We start from the raw sequence: 17,423 nt of genomic DNA, 5'->3' as shown, positions 1-17,423 counted from the left end.
AAATCTGCCCCCAGTTTATCTGTATTCAAGCAAAGATTTAAAAAACATCTCCTTGCATCTTACGTTGATTGATGATAATATGACTTTTAATTAATGACCAATGTGTGTATTTACACCTATTTGAACTGTATGTCACTACTCTCCGTCTTTTATTTCTTTTCCTCTCTTCCTCCCTCCTCTTGTTTTTTGTTTCCCACCTCAGCCCTTCATTCATTTTGCAACACACTGTATATCACTTCCACTCATCTGCATGTAATATTTCTTTTTTGAGGGGACCTTGTTTAACAAGCTGTGCTTTCTCAAGGTCCCCCACGCAACATTCCATGTAAATATCAACCTTGTTCAATTTTTTGTAATTATACTTAGCAATGTACTTGTCCCCACAAGGGTTTGTGACACATGAGAATGGTGTGTGAAATAAATTGAATTGAATTGAATTGAATCATCTTCCCTCCGTAACAATCCCAAGCTCGTATGTCGCAAAAGAACCTCCTTAAAGGGCGCCCCCTTGTGTCAGCTTAATTGAAAGCAGCTAGCATTATACCATTTAGCGAATGTTGACAACAACAGGGCTATACAGTTGGCAGAGATTGTATTCTGCTACGAATCTGGCTAGAAATCTTTTTACCATGCAGATCATCTATTCTTTGATGGCAGTGCAGTTTAGATAACTTCAAGTGATGCCTTTATGCCTTAGGATACCCAAGAAACAAGCTAGACATTTGCTAGTGTGATTTTTCGTCTATGGATCAACTACATCTATGACTAAGGAGAATAGTTATATGGACAGTGTCTCATTGCACGTGGAAGTGCCGGTGCGGTGGTACTAATGTGTGTTTGTCATCCCGAGTAAAGATCTCCGAAACCCAGAACAAGCAATATGCAATGCCGGTAAAATGCCCCTGGCCTGGCTGGTGGACTGGATAGCTGGACGGACGACTCGGACGCAAGTAAATTGACCAGTCAAGACACGTATTAGCAAGGAATTGCTCCTTGGTAGTATATTAGCTGTATGATTAACTCGTTAGCATTACCACTAGCAATCACCGCACCGGACAGGAACAGCCCAACGATCGAGGTCTGACGGAATTATCGCTGTGTTGCAATACCGCAATCACCAGACGAGGAAGTGACTGGAGCTGCGTTGGTCACCATGTGTTAATACGAGTAATGGTCCTGAAATAGATCATTGTGTAATGAATAGCGAGCATGCCCAATGATGGGAGTGCCTAAACTGGTTTACATTTGATGGGACAGTACCATGGCCACTGAAGTGAGCTTCCATTACATCAGACTCAGACAATGATTTTTAGGGTCTATAGCTATAATCACACCTTCCAGTCTCCAGTGCAGTGAGAAGCCATACTGGTAACAGAGGACAAATTTGTGTATACAAATTTAACGTCATTGACATTGACATAATCTTGTCATTAGCATGATTAGCATCATCCCACTCACTCTTGTATGTCGTATCAGCAGTATCTGTCGTCTGCTTAATTGAACTTTGTGACTTTGATTCTATTGCGAGCTCATAATTCTCGTTCAAGAATTCACAAGTGCAGCTGCAGTGCAGGTGTTGGGGGAGTCAAAGAAGTTGACCCACAATTTTTTTATTGATTCAGGCTTGCCGTGCATGTGAGCATCACTGTCAGGAAGATGTCTTTCAGGTAAGAATTTGGTGAGAAGTCTGACCAATTAATCACGACATTTAAAACAAAAAATATTTCTAGTTGCTAGTCTTTATATTGAGATATTTAATATTTGTTACATTTTCATACCGTTTGTAAGATCTGAATTCTAATATCTTTGGAACAACTTGTTTATGATATACATGTATCATATTTCATTTAAAAAATTTGATTTAACTGCTCCCAAAGGTCCTGTTTACCTTTGGGAGCAGTGATTTCAAAAATGTTCAAGATATCACATTTGATGCATATAGTAGGTCTGTTGTGTCACAAAACATCCTACACTGAGTGTACCATATAAAATTTTTGCAATAAAAAGGCCTAAAATATAAGGAGACACCAGTGTTTTTCTCAATTAACAGCAACTGTAGATGGTTTAGTCTGGAACCATTCTCATAACTATTGTTCACATTTTGTGCATTCAACAACACTTAATTTGATTATACGGATTCAAATTTTTACAGTGGTTGTTTCTACCCTAAGCTCACATTTTGGAACTACATTTTAAAGCACTAATACTTGGTTTTTGTTTCATCTGCAAATGGTAAATTCACAGCAAAGTCCAACGCTGACTTAGCCCTGTGCACAAAGTGATAATTAAATTTGTACCATTCGGTAATAAACGGCAAGTTGATTTTGTGGCATGTGGATACTAAAACTAGAAAGAAGAATGGGCAAATTCTTTTGTCTTTCGCCTTTGGCTGCAGCTGTTACATTTCTGTTTTCTGTAAAAAAAAGATCAATTTTTCTTTACTCCATTCACTAGTTCTTTGGGTCCACATATTGCTCAGTTCATTTTGACAGGTGGGTACACTCTAGGTTGCAGCCATCAAACCCTTGTTTTACACAACAAGATATCTTGCGAATGAATGCAAAGTCTCCATTGTGGTTACATTTTGTTCAATTAATTTTGCAATTCCTGTGATTTGTTCTTAGTGTTTTCATTTTGAAATAGTTGTTTCATCATGCTTGCATGAATTGAAAGTGATCCAGAATGTTAATAATGAGCAGTCATTGGCAGTAATTTAGTCCAGAATTTGAGATCTGTTTTGAAGTCCTGCCCGGCCAGAGAGAAAAAATGCAACCCAAAGTTAATATTCTTTTTTCAATGTGTGAGAGTTTACACTTTTTTTGACATTTTTTATCGTGATCTCTTTTTTTACTGCATGATTCCACGTCATCAGATAGACAGCTGTTGGCCTTCCAATTGTAAATTAACATGTATAGAGTCTAAACAACACAAGTTGGAAAAATAATACACTAGTCTATCACATCATAACATTCATGCAAAGCAATACCTAGCTATAAGCAGTGAATTGTATTACTAATTAGAAAAAGTGTGTACAATATGGGGAAAAATGTTATACAATGTACTGTGAATCGAGCCATCCACTTTTTGATGGTATATTGTTATAACTCTTTTTCTTTTCTAACTTTTCTGGCATGTTGTTTCTCATATAGGCTTTTATCTGCAGTTTTCATTTCTTCATCTTATGAAATGGCTTCTTTGTAAGAGTTAACTTTGTACATTTTTCAGACTTGTGGTAGTGAAAGAACTAAATTATGTATATTGTAGATTGTTTCTTCATTCAACCAATCGTTTTGTAGAGACATGGGTTATTTGGAATACAGTGAAGAATTCTGCTTGATGGATATTTAGTGTGGTCAGCCTACAAAAACACAATTTTTGCTGTTACAGGCGTATGCTGAAAGGAGCTAGTAGGCGGAGTTCAGTGCCACAGCAACCAGATGAAGATTCTCAGCCAACAGAAATTACAGTTCATCCTAAAACAAATTACCCTCATCATGTATGGGACACACTGAAGAACAAACAGACTGTTGAGGTGGTCACTCCTATTGATCCAAGTACCCCAAAACCTAAAGGTAAGTTTGTTGCTCTTGCCGCAGGAAACATGTGTAAGATACAAAGTATTTCAATGTGGATAGAGTAATCTGTGTCTACACAATAGCTACAGACTTTGTGAATGAACTATCATGGTGTCAGCTTTGTGATATTTAATTAAAGAACATTTGAATATCTTGCATTTAAAAATATAGATATCACATGCTTAAAGTTACTACAGCTGTAGGTCTCCGTGTGGATGTTTATCCCAGCCCCCTGACTCAGGTGTATGGTCAACCAAACACATAAAATGGTTGTTCCAGATTCTTGGAGATACCCGCCTAGCACTTTTAAAAGGATGATGGGATAGGATTTTGACCCTCTATCACAGGCTTTTTGAAGGGAAGCCATCAAAATTACCTCCCACACAGACATTGAGAAGGGAAGCCTGCTTGTGTACATGTACATGCAGCATGACGTACAGCGCGTGTGACAAAATGTCCTGGGGATTGGGGGGGGGGGGGGGGGGGGGGACAAGACAAGGTTCCTGTGGTGGCTTGGTTTTAAATAATACAGAGAATTTAGTGACTTCTTAGTTGTCATGTTTTTATTCAATATTACTGCAAACTATGGAAATTACATTGTTCTAGTCTGTAGCAACTCTGAAATCTTTGTTTTCATATCTTACATGAAGTAGAAAAATATTTGAAAAGATACCATATTTGCATGTTGTTCCATCATCAAATTTAGTGCAGTCATTGTAATTCAAGATTCTTTATGCGACAATTTACTTTTTTTTTTCATTTTCTTGATATGTTTATTATGCTCACGTTAGCATTGTAGCATTCAAGTTTTACTGTGATCAATATAAAATATTTTTAAAACGAGAAGAATGTTGATTGCTCTGCCAGAGATGTTTCATGATGTTTGTGTTTGATGTATTCAGTACTTTTGATGTATGAGTATCCCTCATGAGCTATCTGGAAGCATGCCATGAAAATTGTTCAAGATTTTTAATGACTCCTGCAGTGATTTCTAATTCTACTTGTAAACAAGAGAAATAATTTTGTGGCTCTTTATCCTTTATGATGCATGAATGCATGATTGTTATTGTATCTAGATTAGTCTTTAGATATCCTGAAATGTGCTAAACCCAAAGATCATGTTTACATCAATTTCATTTTAGGTGTCTGCACATGGTGTAGCATTTCCAATATCTTTTTTTTTTTTTTTTTTAAGGATCATAATAGCATAGTTTTTGTTGAGCTCTACTTCAGGTTTCTAATATATTTTATGAGATAATGAGAAACCTCAGTATGAAAGATGAAATCTATGAGCATGTGATTCAAAGAGGGATCCAATGTTTTTTGATGAAAATTACTTTTAAATGGCTGAGTTATCAGCCATTTATTTATTTTGTTTTTTATCCAAAACAGAGCAATCCTACTAAAAGGTGGAATCCACCTATTTATAAGGAGTGCTTTGTTTTACTTTGTTTTTGGATGTCTCGGCCATTCCAAACCCGATTTTCATCTTTTAGAATATCTTTATATGCTCTGTATTCTTTCATTAGTGGTTTCTTGGTGTTTTATACAAAAAAGTTAAAAGCTCAATCCTCATCTTCACCAATTGTATACCATCCCTTTAAATGAAATATTTGGTTTGGGGCTACATCATGCTGATGGTAAAATTTATTTGGCAACAACTGAAATATTATACATTGTCTTCTTTGAATGAAAATCATTTAAAATCCTCTTATGACTCATGCGGTCTACAGCTTGTGGCAAATACTTTCTGTACATGCTGCAAAACCAGTTATTGTATGTTTTAAGAGAGACTAAATGTATGTGAGGTGCCAATGACTCCCTTTAACATCAACTAAAGAGGACTAGAACTTACATCTGAGTGCAATACTTACATGTACAGTAGTTTGAGTCATTTGAGTTTTCCTGAACAAAACTGAACTCAGATACTTCATGGAAAATAACAGTTTTAATCACCCAATCAGTTCAACTCCTGTCTATTGCAATTATACTGGAATGTTTGATGTCATGTGAAAAGAAGCATACATTAAAGCTAATTTGAATCAGTGATCAAAGCAAAAGAATACAATAAATAAAGAGTTTTGGAAATTGGAGAAAAAAATTGTATTTCTTGTCAACTGAATTTGAACTACTGTAAAAGTGGATATTTTCGTGCAAGTGATTTTTCGTGCTCGGCTGAGTAAGATGGATTTCATGTGTTTTTAATTCTGCGGAATCAGAACATTAACTACTGGAACATATGGCATGCAAAAATATTCACGTGTTTGTATTTTCACGCTAGCGTCTGGTTGCGCGAAATGCGCAAAATTTCCACACCGTGAAAATTTCCACTTTAACAGTATACAGAACATTAATCAAGTATATTGAACCATATTTGTTCAGTTGTCTTTCTTATGTGATAAGTACGGTACCCATGCAAATTATCACTCTTGTGTTTTATGAAATGTTAAAGGGATGATACTTACAATGTCTATTGAAATTGGGTTCGAGGTTTCCAGCGTTTTTTTATTATGATTTTTTTCAGATAATGAGAAACTTGAATTATGAAAAATGAAAAAGCATTATATAGTTCTAAGAGGAATTCAAAGTTTATTTGGTAAAAATTGGTTTTGAAATGGCTGAGATATCCAAAACAAACCTATCTTAGAAAAGGTGGGTACCCTCCTTTTATCAGGATTGCTTTGTTTTACTTTCTTTTTGGGTATCTCAGCCATGTCAAAATCAATTTTCATCAAATAAACTTTTAATTTCTCTATTAAATAGAATTATAGTAGGCTTCTTAACATTTCATTAAATGGTTTCTATTGAAGTATCTCACAAAAAAAGTTAAAAGCTGAATTCTAACATCAAACCAATACTACACCATCCCTTTAATGGTATCCATTTCAACCCCCAAAGAGTTATGGTACACTGAAGTTCCTCACTGAGGCTGCTTGCGAAAGATACTAGTAATTGAAAGGAAACCATTTGAAGATTAGGGAAAAGTTCATTCTAGTATCATACAAACGTGTAGTGCAATTTTTATCAATACGTAACTCCCTACTTTAATAGCGGAATGAAAAACAACTTGCATGAATGAACCTAAATTCACACTTAATAGCTGTGTAGGACAGATGAGCAGCTTTTTGAAATGTCATTGTAGTGTACATGTACAACTGTACTTGTTGAATTATAGTACAGTGTAAAAAGTTTATTGCATGAATGTACTTATGTACAAGTTTGTGAAATGTTTGATTGTTTTGTTTAGATTTGAATTTGTTCTTTATGGAAATGGTTGATATTGAAAGCATGAGCATTCTGTTGAATCTGTGTCTGACATGTAGATGGAAAGCCATTTTACAGGAAATATGCATGCATTGTGTGCATCTTGGTAATGAATAGTGCAATCTGTTTTTCTGTTCTGTTACTTGTGTCCGTGGTGTGCATCTATGCAACCCCCCTCCCTGCAGATCATGTCCGCTTTGTGTGCATATCTGACACGCACTCCCTCACGCACCGAATGAAGGAACCGATCCCAGATGGTGACGTTTTGATCCATGCTGGTGACTTCACCAAAATCAGCGGCCCTCAAGAAGTGCAAGATTTCAATGATTTCCTCGGTGAGTGCTGCTTTGTGAGAAGACAACAATTTGGGTGTCCCTCTGCAGGCATGCGAATATGCTGGTTCAGTCTTTTTCCAAATCCCAGGTTCACAAAATATTTATTTATTTATTTATTTATTATTATTATTGTCTATTTATTCATTTTTTTTTTTGGGGGGGGGGGGGCAAAATTGGTGCTTTACAAAGCCCTTACAGCTCCTATGTTTGGTTCTTTTTCATTTCCTTATACAACGTACATTGCCACTCTGTGAAAATCACATGAAAACGTGTGCTTGTGACGAGATGCAGTTGTGTAGCTTTTAATTCTATGAAGCTGATGTGATTGTATCAGATTTGGAGTGTCCACCATCTTTTTATCAGCTGCTATACACCGTACATTATCTGACAATTGCAAACCCCAGTAAAGTAAAACTTTTGCCATGCAAAGTGTATCAGTGCATACCTTCTTGCATCTTGTATCTAAAGTTTTGGACCACTTTTTGTGAATGGAATGAGAAATCATGTGCAGGGTTTCGCATGGAAGCCCTAGGCCCAGATATCTTATGCATCTTTTTGCAACATAGGGAACTGACTGCCATCATATTCCATGCTGAATTACACCCAAACTTGAAGTCCCCATGGTTGCATGTCCTATTGATGTATAGTTGTACATGTTTGCATGTCATAAAGTGAACACTGATGTGTACTGTACGTACGTCTCTTGGTCGCTGTGGTAGAGTGTGGTAGAATGAAAGAAAAAAAAGGTTTGCATCCTTATGACATCAGTGTTGAAAAAAAAAAGATAATCAGGTTTTTTCTTTTTTTTTTTACTTCATTCTGTCCATCTTACCCTCATGAATCGCATCTTGCGTGGGATGTCAAAGGGCGCACAAGATTTGTGTGCATATCAGACACGTTATCAAAGATGAGCTACCTCAGCAAGAGTGTGCCACGTGGCGATGTTCTGATCCATGCGGGGAGTTTCTCTAATGTAGGGCTCCCTCGTGAGGTCAGTGCCTTCAATGACTTCATGGGTGAGTGTTGATGGCAGGTTTAATGCATCAGCCAGGCTCATTTTTTTATTGTTGTATTTTGTTTTTTGTTTCCTTTTCTGGGAGGATGAGCACTGTCGGGCACAAATGCTTGTAAACCTCTCTCACCATCTCTAGGCACACATAAATGCACATGAACCTTCACTGCTGTATAAGTGGATGTACTTGTGCATTTCGCGCAACATGAAACTAGTGTGAAAAATAAAGGCATGCAATAAATTGCATTTTATTATGTACGTATGTAGAGTGTGGGTACATGTAATAATAATTGTGATGTGTCATTACAAAAGTCATACATGTATATCGAGGAAAATAATATGTTAGTTTTTGGCAGAACTGAGATTATTTGTTGTTAGATGGCCTTTTTTACGATCAGTGGTGTAACTTTTGTACTCAGAGGGTCAAAATTTCAAACAAAATATTTTTTCATTATTCTGTTTGATTCCTGTTGGAAAGTATTCAAATTTTTGAAAAAATAATATTTCAGACCTTAAAGCTGAAGAGTTATTGGTGTAATTTAAGGAAAACCCTGGCACCTGAAGTAAATTTCTAAAAGCAAAATTTTGTTTTCATGAATTGCACCATAATGACAAAACTCTGTAGTCAAACTTCACCATGCAAAGTTTATATGGTTAACAACAATATATAGTTTGTGAATCAAAACAATTTGGGGGTTGAATATAAAGTGAATTTAAAAAAAAATACATGAGATTTATAAATTTTTGGTAAAAATACCAATTGACATGCAATTTTTAAGATTTTAACTATTTATTGGAGGGCAAGCCAGGTAAAACTCTATACTATAACAAGTCTTTAAGAAGGGCTACCTTCCTATGTAGGTTAAATGAAATTCCAATCATTTCTTTAAATCTTGGATTTTTCACACATGGATGTTTCGGAGGTGACAGTTAACACAATAGAATGTTTCGGAGGTGACATTAATATCAACACTCAGTTTTTTTGAGAATAAGTGACAATAACACAAAACTTCTTCTTTTTATCAATGTTTTTAATAATCATAACTCGAGAACAAGAAATTAACTCCTGTTTCAAGCAGATAAATCACACAGAACGAGTGTGTTTTTACACTTCATTAATTAGCACGGGCACCAGTAATTTGCCTTCCATTTGGACGAAGGTTGTAAGCTAAATATTGTAATCTGAAGAAACATGGCATTCCATTTTCTACCTTAAATTGAGATGAGGGTGTGAGATCATTTTAGTAATGTTTCTTTGCTCTCAGAACATTTTATTCCACAACACCAGGGAAGAATCACTTCGTTTCGGAGGTGACATTCAATGTTAACATTGTGTTGAAATATTCATTTACAGTAAGAATATGACAGACATAAGCTAGATATTGTAACCTGAAGAAAATTGGCATTCCATTTTCTACCTTAAATTGAAATGAGGGTGTAAGATCATTTTAGTAATGTTTCTTTGCTCTCAGAACAGTTTATTCCACAACACCAGAAAAGAATAACTTTGTTTCGGAGGTGACATTCAATGTTAACATTGTGTTCAAGTATTCATATAGTATGCCCCCCCCCCCCCCAAAAAAAAAAAAAAAAAAAAAAAAATTACAATTAGACTTTTGCATTGATAGCACCCAATATGATTAAATCAGTTAAAATCTACTTTGGGGTCTTAAATTATAACATCTTAGCTCTATTTTGCAGAAAGCCCCAGTCAATTTGGTTAAGTGGTCTCAAAGAAATGTGGATTGTTATAAAGGATGTCAGGAGTCTGATTCTTCCAAGTTTAGCACTTGGATGCTCTTGGAACTGCATATTAATGTGTAAACACAATACTAGTATACAGAACTTGGAGGGAAGGGATTCCTGACATGCTCTACAAAAATCCTCATTTCTCTTTGACCTCTGAAGCAAATTGAACGGGGTTTTCTGTAAGGTGTGGGCAATGAGTTATAGTTTCAATCCCTCAAATTGTATTTTAGATTGATTCACTATCTTTAAAGTTATCGTTGCGGAGGGTACCATTGTAATTTTTTGGTGGGGACATGAATGCCAAAAGCAAAAATTCTTATTTGACTTGTATTATGTTTTTGTTTGCACATAGTATTATAAATAGATTAATTCAAGGATGTTCATGAATTCTTCATCATTCTTGATAGCCACCATACAAATGTTATAATACTGGTGAAAGGTGTTTGGTTCATCTGGGATAAATTTTCTATATACCAGATTCATTTAAACTGTTGACATTACTAAAATAAATTTTATGTATTATCTTTCTGAATTGCTTGAAAATTACCAGCAAATCATATATATTAGTCACTTTTGAGAGTAAAAAGTATAAGATAAGAAAAAATCATTTTATTGTTTTGGAGGTGACACAACACAGAGACAACCCAACTTCTCAGGTGTTAACTAATATATTGTGAACATTCATGTCTTTCCTCATGGCTTTAATTTTCAAATATAAGCTCTTTCTTTCAGTTCTTACTTGTTATTTTGTTTAGTTATTCTCTTTCATGATAGTGGATACCAGCTCATATTTTGTTTTAGATTGTAATTCATACTATATAAATCTTTAGCAAGTTTTTACAATTTGGTTATTAAGACAACAGTTTGTGTTTCCCAGCTGAAGAGAGCAGCATAATGCTTTTGTGTGAACTTATGGGGAAATTTTTTTTTTTGTTCAGTAATTTTACCCATCAACTTCACAGAAGGTCCCGGACACAAACTGATCTCAAATAACCCTATAAGGGACCGAAAAAGGACAAGTTCACCTCAATAGACACGAGGGTTGAGTAAATACAGCAATATTAGTAAAACACATCAGTGAGAGTTTGAGGAAAAAAAGGCAATCCGTTCCAGAGTTATGAATTTTTGAAGTTTCTGCTCAGTCAAAGCTGAATGAGAAGACTTCTATAGCTTGTGATGTCACACGTGTACAAGATAGAGAAAGTATCAAGAAAATTCAACATATTTTCACTTTTCTTGCATAACAAAAGAACACTTGACTTCTCTCTTTTGGAAGGCAGGGTGAATAATATTGCCCTAACATACATCAGTAGCAAGTTGAAGAAATGTGCACTTTTTTTCAAAAAGTAAAATTTTGTGAAATTCACTTATATTTTCTTTATATCGTTGCATGCATGTGACATCATACACTGTCGTAGTCGTCTCATCCAGCAGTTATTGCATAGATACTTAAAAAAAACCCATAACTTTTGAATGGATTGTCCAATTTCCCAAACTTTCAATGATGTGTTCTACTAATGTTGTTGCATTCACTCAATCCACATGTTTGTATATGAAGGTGGACTTGTCCTTTAAGAAACCATTTTCTTTTCCTTGAAATTCCAGTACTTAAAGCCAAATTCTAAAATAAAACATAATAACAAAACAAGGTAAACACGTCATCAAAATTATATTGAGATAGAATTACAAATCTTGTTTTTGGATCTTTCCCTTTCCAGTCCTGGGGACTTGTTCCTCTGTTCATTTTAGTTGTCAGATAACTTCAATAATCTTTAAAAATACAATGTCATAAACAGTTGGTTCAACTTGAAAAATGTAATAATTTTTGTCATATTAATAAAAAAAAATCACATAATTTTGTTTATAAATGATTACCACGTTGTACATGGAAAAACAACAACTAAGAATTCAAGAACAAGTTGTGCACCAGCTATAGGCATGTGGCCTTTTTGTGGAGTTTGATTATTTTATGATTTTTTTTTTAAGATTGTGGACTAGGGCATGCATGAACTGCCACATGTATCACTTTGGCATCAAGGGAATTCTGGTGAGCTAGGTATACAAAAGTCACTTCTATTGTGATGATTTTGTAGATATTGAATGTATTTGAAAATGTTAATAGATAGTGAAAAGGAACTGAAGTCTTGCCTTTCACTATCACATAACAGTATGGTGTTAACAAACAATGTCACCTCCGAAACACAAGAAAAAGCAACCTACATGGAAAGCTGTGATTGGTAAATCTTCACAACTAAATTGCTTAAATTGGAAATCAAGCTTCTAAGATGAAAGCATCTATATGTTTACTTAACTAAAGCAGGAGAATTGATCTTGATTACAATATTATATATACAACAGATGGGTGTCTTTTGTGCATTCTCTTTGTTAAAAAAGGGGAAAAATGTAAATTTGCCCTAAAACGTACAGTATAGTAATAAAAATAAGAGTGAGAGTGTGTTAGTTGATTTCTCCACTTTGAGACTTATGTTACTAAAATAAATGAAACCATTGGTGTACATGATATGGTTTCTCTTCAATAGAAATGAGCAAAAACTCTTGTTAACAGTGTTTTGTCACCTCCGAAACAGTAATTCTTAGCTTTTATTAGATCTTTTATTAATCTCTAGAAAATTCTCACTTCCTGTTGCTATATTACTATTTTCATCCAAAAGAGATTCCTGTCAATTGGACAGAATCAAACAAAATTGCTTTGTCTTCGAGAAATTATCAAATATAATACGCTTGTTGTTTCGGAGGTGACGACTGTTTCGGAGGTGACAAGTGTTAACGGAAAATTGTAAATTGCTCCGAAATGAAAACAACAGGCTATATTTCTACTACCTTCCTTCAGAGATAATGTGAGGGGATATGTTACATTTTTGTAAATGTAATGTATAACTGATGTCAAGAATAAAAAAAATCAAATACATAAATCTGTTGTCTCGGAGGTGACAGAAAAGTTAACGGAAAAGTTGCATAAATTTATAAACACTCACCAAAAAATGATAAGCTATTTGAATCAAATAATCTTTGGATCGAAGTTAAGTCAGATTGATTACTATTCTGTTTTGATGGAAATTAGCAAAGTTGAATTTTATAATTGTGAGCAAGAGCTAACTCAAAAGAGGGGTTAATTGTTAACGGAAAATGTCACCTCCGAAACATAAAGTTTGGACAATTTCAGTCTTTAAAGAAGACAAAGCAGAACCTGGTAAACATAATAGTTCTTAATGTTGGATACCTGTCTATCACCACAACAACAAAAATAATGAAAAGGAATGAACAATTTAATATGCTAGGTCTGACAAAAAAACCATGTCAGAGTGCATACACCCGAAGTGTTGGATTTCAAGCATGTAAGTGCATGCCACATCTGAAAGAAAAAGAGAGGAAAGTTCATTAAGGTACCCAAGGTAGACACTGTGGGTGGTAAGTTTATGAGAAAAAATAATGCATATCTGTCAGTGTATAAGAAAGTTATACACCAATTAGTGCCAAAACCGTGTTTTACACCACTGATTGTAAAAATGGCCAGATGCAAAACTTTAAATTGAACAGAATTTGCCCTACTTCATTTCACAGAAAATATTTCAAAAATGAGTCAAAAGTTAAGAAACTGTAAGGTTATATTTCCAAATTATGTGATTTAAAGAGCATATTTCTTTCTTTCATGATCTCCAACTTTTATGATCCCTCACAATTTTTTGCTCACATAAAAAAAAAATGTAAAAAAATAGATAGAATAAGAACAAAACAAAACACCAATGACTTTCTTAGGGTTCTGCCCCAAGATTCTTCCCTTTGGGTGTGGGGATAATATTGACCCTTGACCAAACCATTGATGAGTGCTACCATTGATCCCCTCACCATCCCCTCGCTCCTCCGCAGCCCCTACCCTCACATTAAAAAAAAGTTTTCCACAGCCCCTGCATGGGTCTCTTAAAATGGAATATGGCTGCTGTATGGCTCTGTGTAGAAAGATTATCTGTGTCCGCACCATTAAGGTCATTGCAACAATCTCCATTGAGTGGACTTTTCTGTACAGATTTGACAGTAATGTTAAAGTTGAGAATACAGAAATTCAGAATGGGAGAGGGGGGAGAGAAGAAATAAGTAATCATATCTATATCAGCATGATTTATGAGTATAATGATACATTCTATAGAGATCATTAAATGATGACAACACAAAGGAAAGCATGGTGAAGTGCATAGTACAATGTACAGTACATTGTATGTATGATAGTACAACTTGTATTTAATTTATTAGTGTACATGTACAGTGTGATTATCATAATCATTATAGTGTGCTGCACTGCATGATATCCAAACATAAAGTTGTTGGTCATTTTTTAGTCATAAGGCAGGCTACCTCATACAAATCTTTGATTCAACTATAAAATGTATCTGACATCAGTAAATGCAGTCAGTCTGGTCATTATCAAACATACATGTACCACTGGTACCATGAATCTAATTACCCTGGTGCATCAACTCAGCCCAAAGTGATATTCTGTTAAATGTGGGTTGTACATAATTGTACATCGACCAACTACAACAGTGTTTCTCAAACAGTGGATGCGTTGCAGCTGGCTTTGTGACAGAAAATCCAAACCATTGCCTATAATACAACTGTACACTGTACATGTATAGAAAGAGAGTGCGCCGTGCATACAAATGTAGCTCTATGGGAAATTGGCTTATCATGGGGGGGGGGGGGGGGAATGTTTTTAACATGGCCCTAGAAAAGACATGTTCATGGCATCGCACTCAAGCTGGTATTGTCCTTATTGACTAGTGAGTTTGCTGAGCAATCACTGCACACTTGCTTGTTGCATGAATTCATGCTCAGACACATAATTTGCCCAATTGCATTTTCCATTGACTTAGATTTCAACGAGTCATATTTTACTCTTGAGAATTATTACGCTTAAAAGGTACCACATAGCTATAGAGTCTCCATTATTGTTAGAATGTCTTCAATCCTGTATTATGAATGAACTACTTATATCTTTTTTGGGGGTAAAATTTGTCTTTAGGAAAATATCAGGTTTATTAAACAGCCAGTGAAAGAGTTGTCCTGTCTTGTCCAGCTTCAAGACGTGATTATCTCGGTCTGTTTCTGTGCACGATAACGATTTCTATGAAGATGTCATCATTGTAATATACAGTCCATAGGATGGCATTAAGACTTTTATTCTGCACATCCTGAATTACACTGTATCTAGACAACTGACTAACATGCCAACTATCATTACTTAAATGATTTTTATCTATATTTAGATTAGTTTTGTCTGACTTTAGTTTTAAAGTACAACTTTCCCTTTAAAAGTGAATAGTAATGCCTCTGTATCAAGAAGGTTGCGTAACTACCAATTGATTGCACCAGTTTCAACTTTATTATATGCTTCTAGACTTTAAATTTGAGTGGTCAAAATTTTCAGTTGCTTTGAGCTTTCTTTCTCCAGGAATGTTGATGGTACAGGGAGCAAGGTGATAAATTATTTTACATGTGTACGCCTGTCCAGCATGTATTTTGTGTTCTGATGTAAAGATTCTTATTCCTTTATCAAAATTTCCTGATTCCTTTGTGTATGTGTGTGTGTTTGTGAGAGTGTGTGTGTGTTTGTGCATGTATTCATTTGTGAGTAAAGATAACTGTGCATTATTATAGGATCTGCTCTCAAACCCAACAACTTCCTCCCAAAATAGTGTTCAAATTCCCTTAACCTGTTGAGGACAAGTCCTGAGTACATTCCGGCAAGTGTGGGAAATGTGTGTTGTATATAGCAAAGCCAGCCAGTCCTCAATGGATCGATACTGCACCACTTACAAGGTTGTAGGATGCAAGGGCATGTGCATAATGTCATTGCGACATCTATTTTATTACTTTTTTTTCTGTTTGAACTTTTGGCAGATCTGTATTGAAGTATACAAGTGTATGTATAGTTATGCCTACCATGAAACTGAGAGAAAAAAAAAAGTCTGCAGTATTGTGACACGTCCACATCTAAAGGAGATTTTCACCTCCGTATACAAGGAGTATTACTTTCTTGGATGCAGTACAATTGTTACGTTCATGATTGCTCATTATTGTATTATTATCATTTAAGATGAATTACAACATTTTGTACAATACAACAGTACAATTATTGCTGCATTTCTCTTTTTGTTTTGTTCTCTGTTTCATATTTTAACAATGCAGAGAGGAAGGGAGAGGCTGAAAAGAATGTATTGCCTTTTGAGATTTTGTGGGTTTTCCTTACAAAAGCTTTCTTTCCTGTGATCTCCATGAAAACGAGGATATGTTTCAAATTTCTGTGACGATCTTAGTCAGTGTGCCGTCATTATAAAACAAAAAGAAAATGTATACCATCTACTTCAGACATACAACACTTGTTGAAATACATTACTGTTGCTTATGATGGAAAAATGATGAATTGTACATACTGATATGAGGGAACAAAATCATTGCTAGTGAATTTTTCAACATAAGCTTGCCTTGTTATGGCACCCTCATTATGGAATAACCTCCCTCTCAGTATTAGATCCATTACAGATTTTGATAAATTCAAATCTGTGTTAAAAACTCACCTTTTTGATAATTGTTGATTACATGTTTGAATAGAGAAATATGTCATAGATTTTGTTTTCATTAATTTTGTTCACGCATAGAGACTATCTTATGGTAATATGCGTTCTAAGAACTGACTGTTATTATTATCATTATTCTAGAAGCCTAGGTGGTGGTGGTGGGGGGGGGGGGGGGGAGGGGGAATCCATTGAAGACATGTGATTTAACAGATGGGAGGAGGAATATTTTAAAAGTTTATTCACCCTTTAAAAACCATCAAGGGAGACACATTGCTGCGCTTTACAACAATTCAAAGATGCTATCTCCTGATGCCGGAAGAAGAATTAGGACTTACCTGACTGCACTCTCTCCTTGGCTCCCCCGAGGATGTTTTCCCAGGGTATGGGCTCTTGACTTTACCCTAGAAATCCCCTCCCCCACCCCCAGCTGCCACCTTCCACACATCATTAATCAGTTCCATGTCAGCCTCACATTGTACTTGTAGACTGCTTAAACTTCTTGGATGTAGGGGGCTAAATGAGTAGGCCATACAGGTAAACCGTACCGCTGAACAATCTGTAGCATGATAAAGTTTGCATTTCATGTCAAAGGAGCAGTCAGTATGTCCACATGTTTTTGGTGGGTTTTTTTTTTAACTCCAAAAATGATTACTAAGCACAGACAGCTTTAGAAATATTCATATTTATACACTTCATGCAGTGTTTTCTTTAGACTAAGTTATACAGTTTATAACTATCATGAATAGGCCTACCATTCTTATTTGTGTTTAGTGGCATTTGTCATTCTGTGAGTGTTACTACCACCATGACCATTTCCACCATCACTGCCACCAGCAGCATCTTCATAAATATGATTCATCATCGACGCTATCTTCTTTTTTTTTTTGTGCTTGTC

General features: G+C 35.3%; 1 protein-coding gene across 1 annotated transcript in view; it reads left to right on the top strand.

Annotated features, from left to right (window-relative positions):
• The first annotated feature begins 895 nt into the window (after window positions 1-895).
• Window positions 896-17,423, top strand: part of LOC139723772 (metallophosphoesterase MPPED2-like) — a 28,976-nt gene continuing 12,448 nt past the window's right edge. The window contains exons 1-4 of the mRNA XM_071634982.1: window positions 896-1,667; window positions 3,388-3,572; window positions 7,025-7,174; window positions 8,041-8,190. Of these exons, the coding sequence (XP_071491083.1) occupies window positions 1,657-1,667; window positions 3,388-3,572; window positions 7,025-7,174; window positions 8,041-8,190 (496 nt within the window). The 5' untranslated portion in view covers window positions 896-1,656. The remainder of the gene's footprint in view (window positions 1,668-3,387; window positions 3,573-7,024; window positions 7,175-8,040; window positions 8,191-17,423) is intronic.

Source organism: Diadema antillarum, unplaced genomic scaffold (assembly GCF_040938485.1).
Source record: "Diadema antillarum isolate AM-2024a unplaced genomic scaffold, OU_Dant_1.0 scf00000199, whole genome shotgun sequence".
NCBI classification, from domain to species: domain Eukaryota; kingdom Metazoa; phylum Echinodermata; class Echinoidea; order Diadematoida; family Diadematidae; genus Diadema; species Diadema antillarum.
This window is presented reverse-complemented; position numbering and strand designations above follow the sequence as displayed.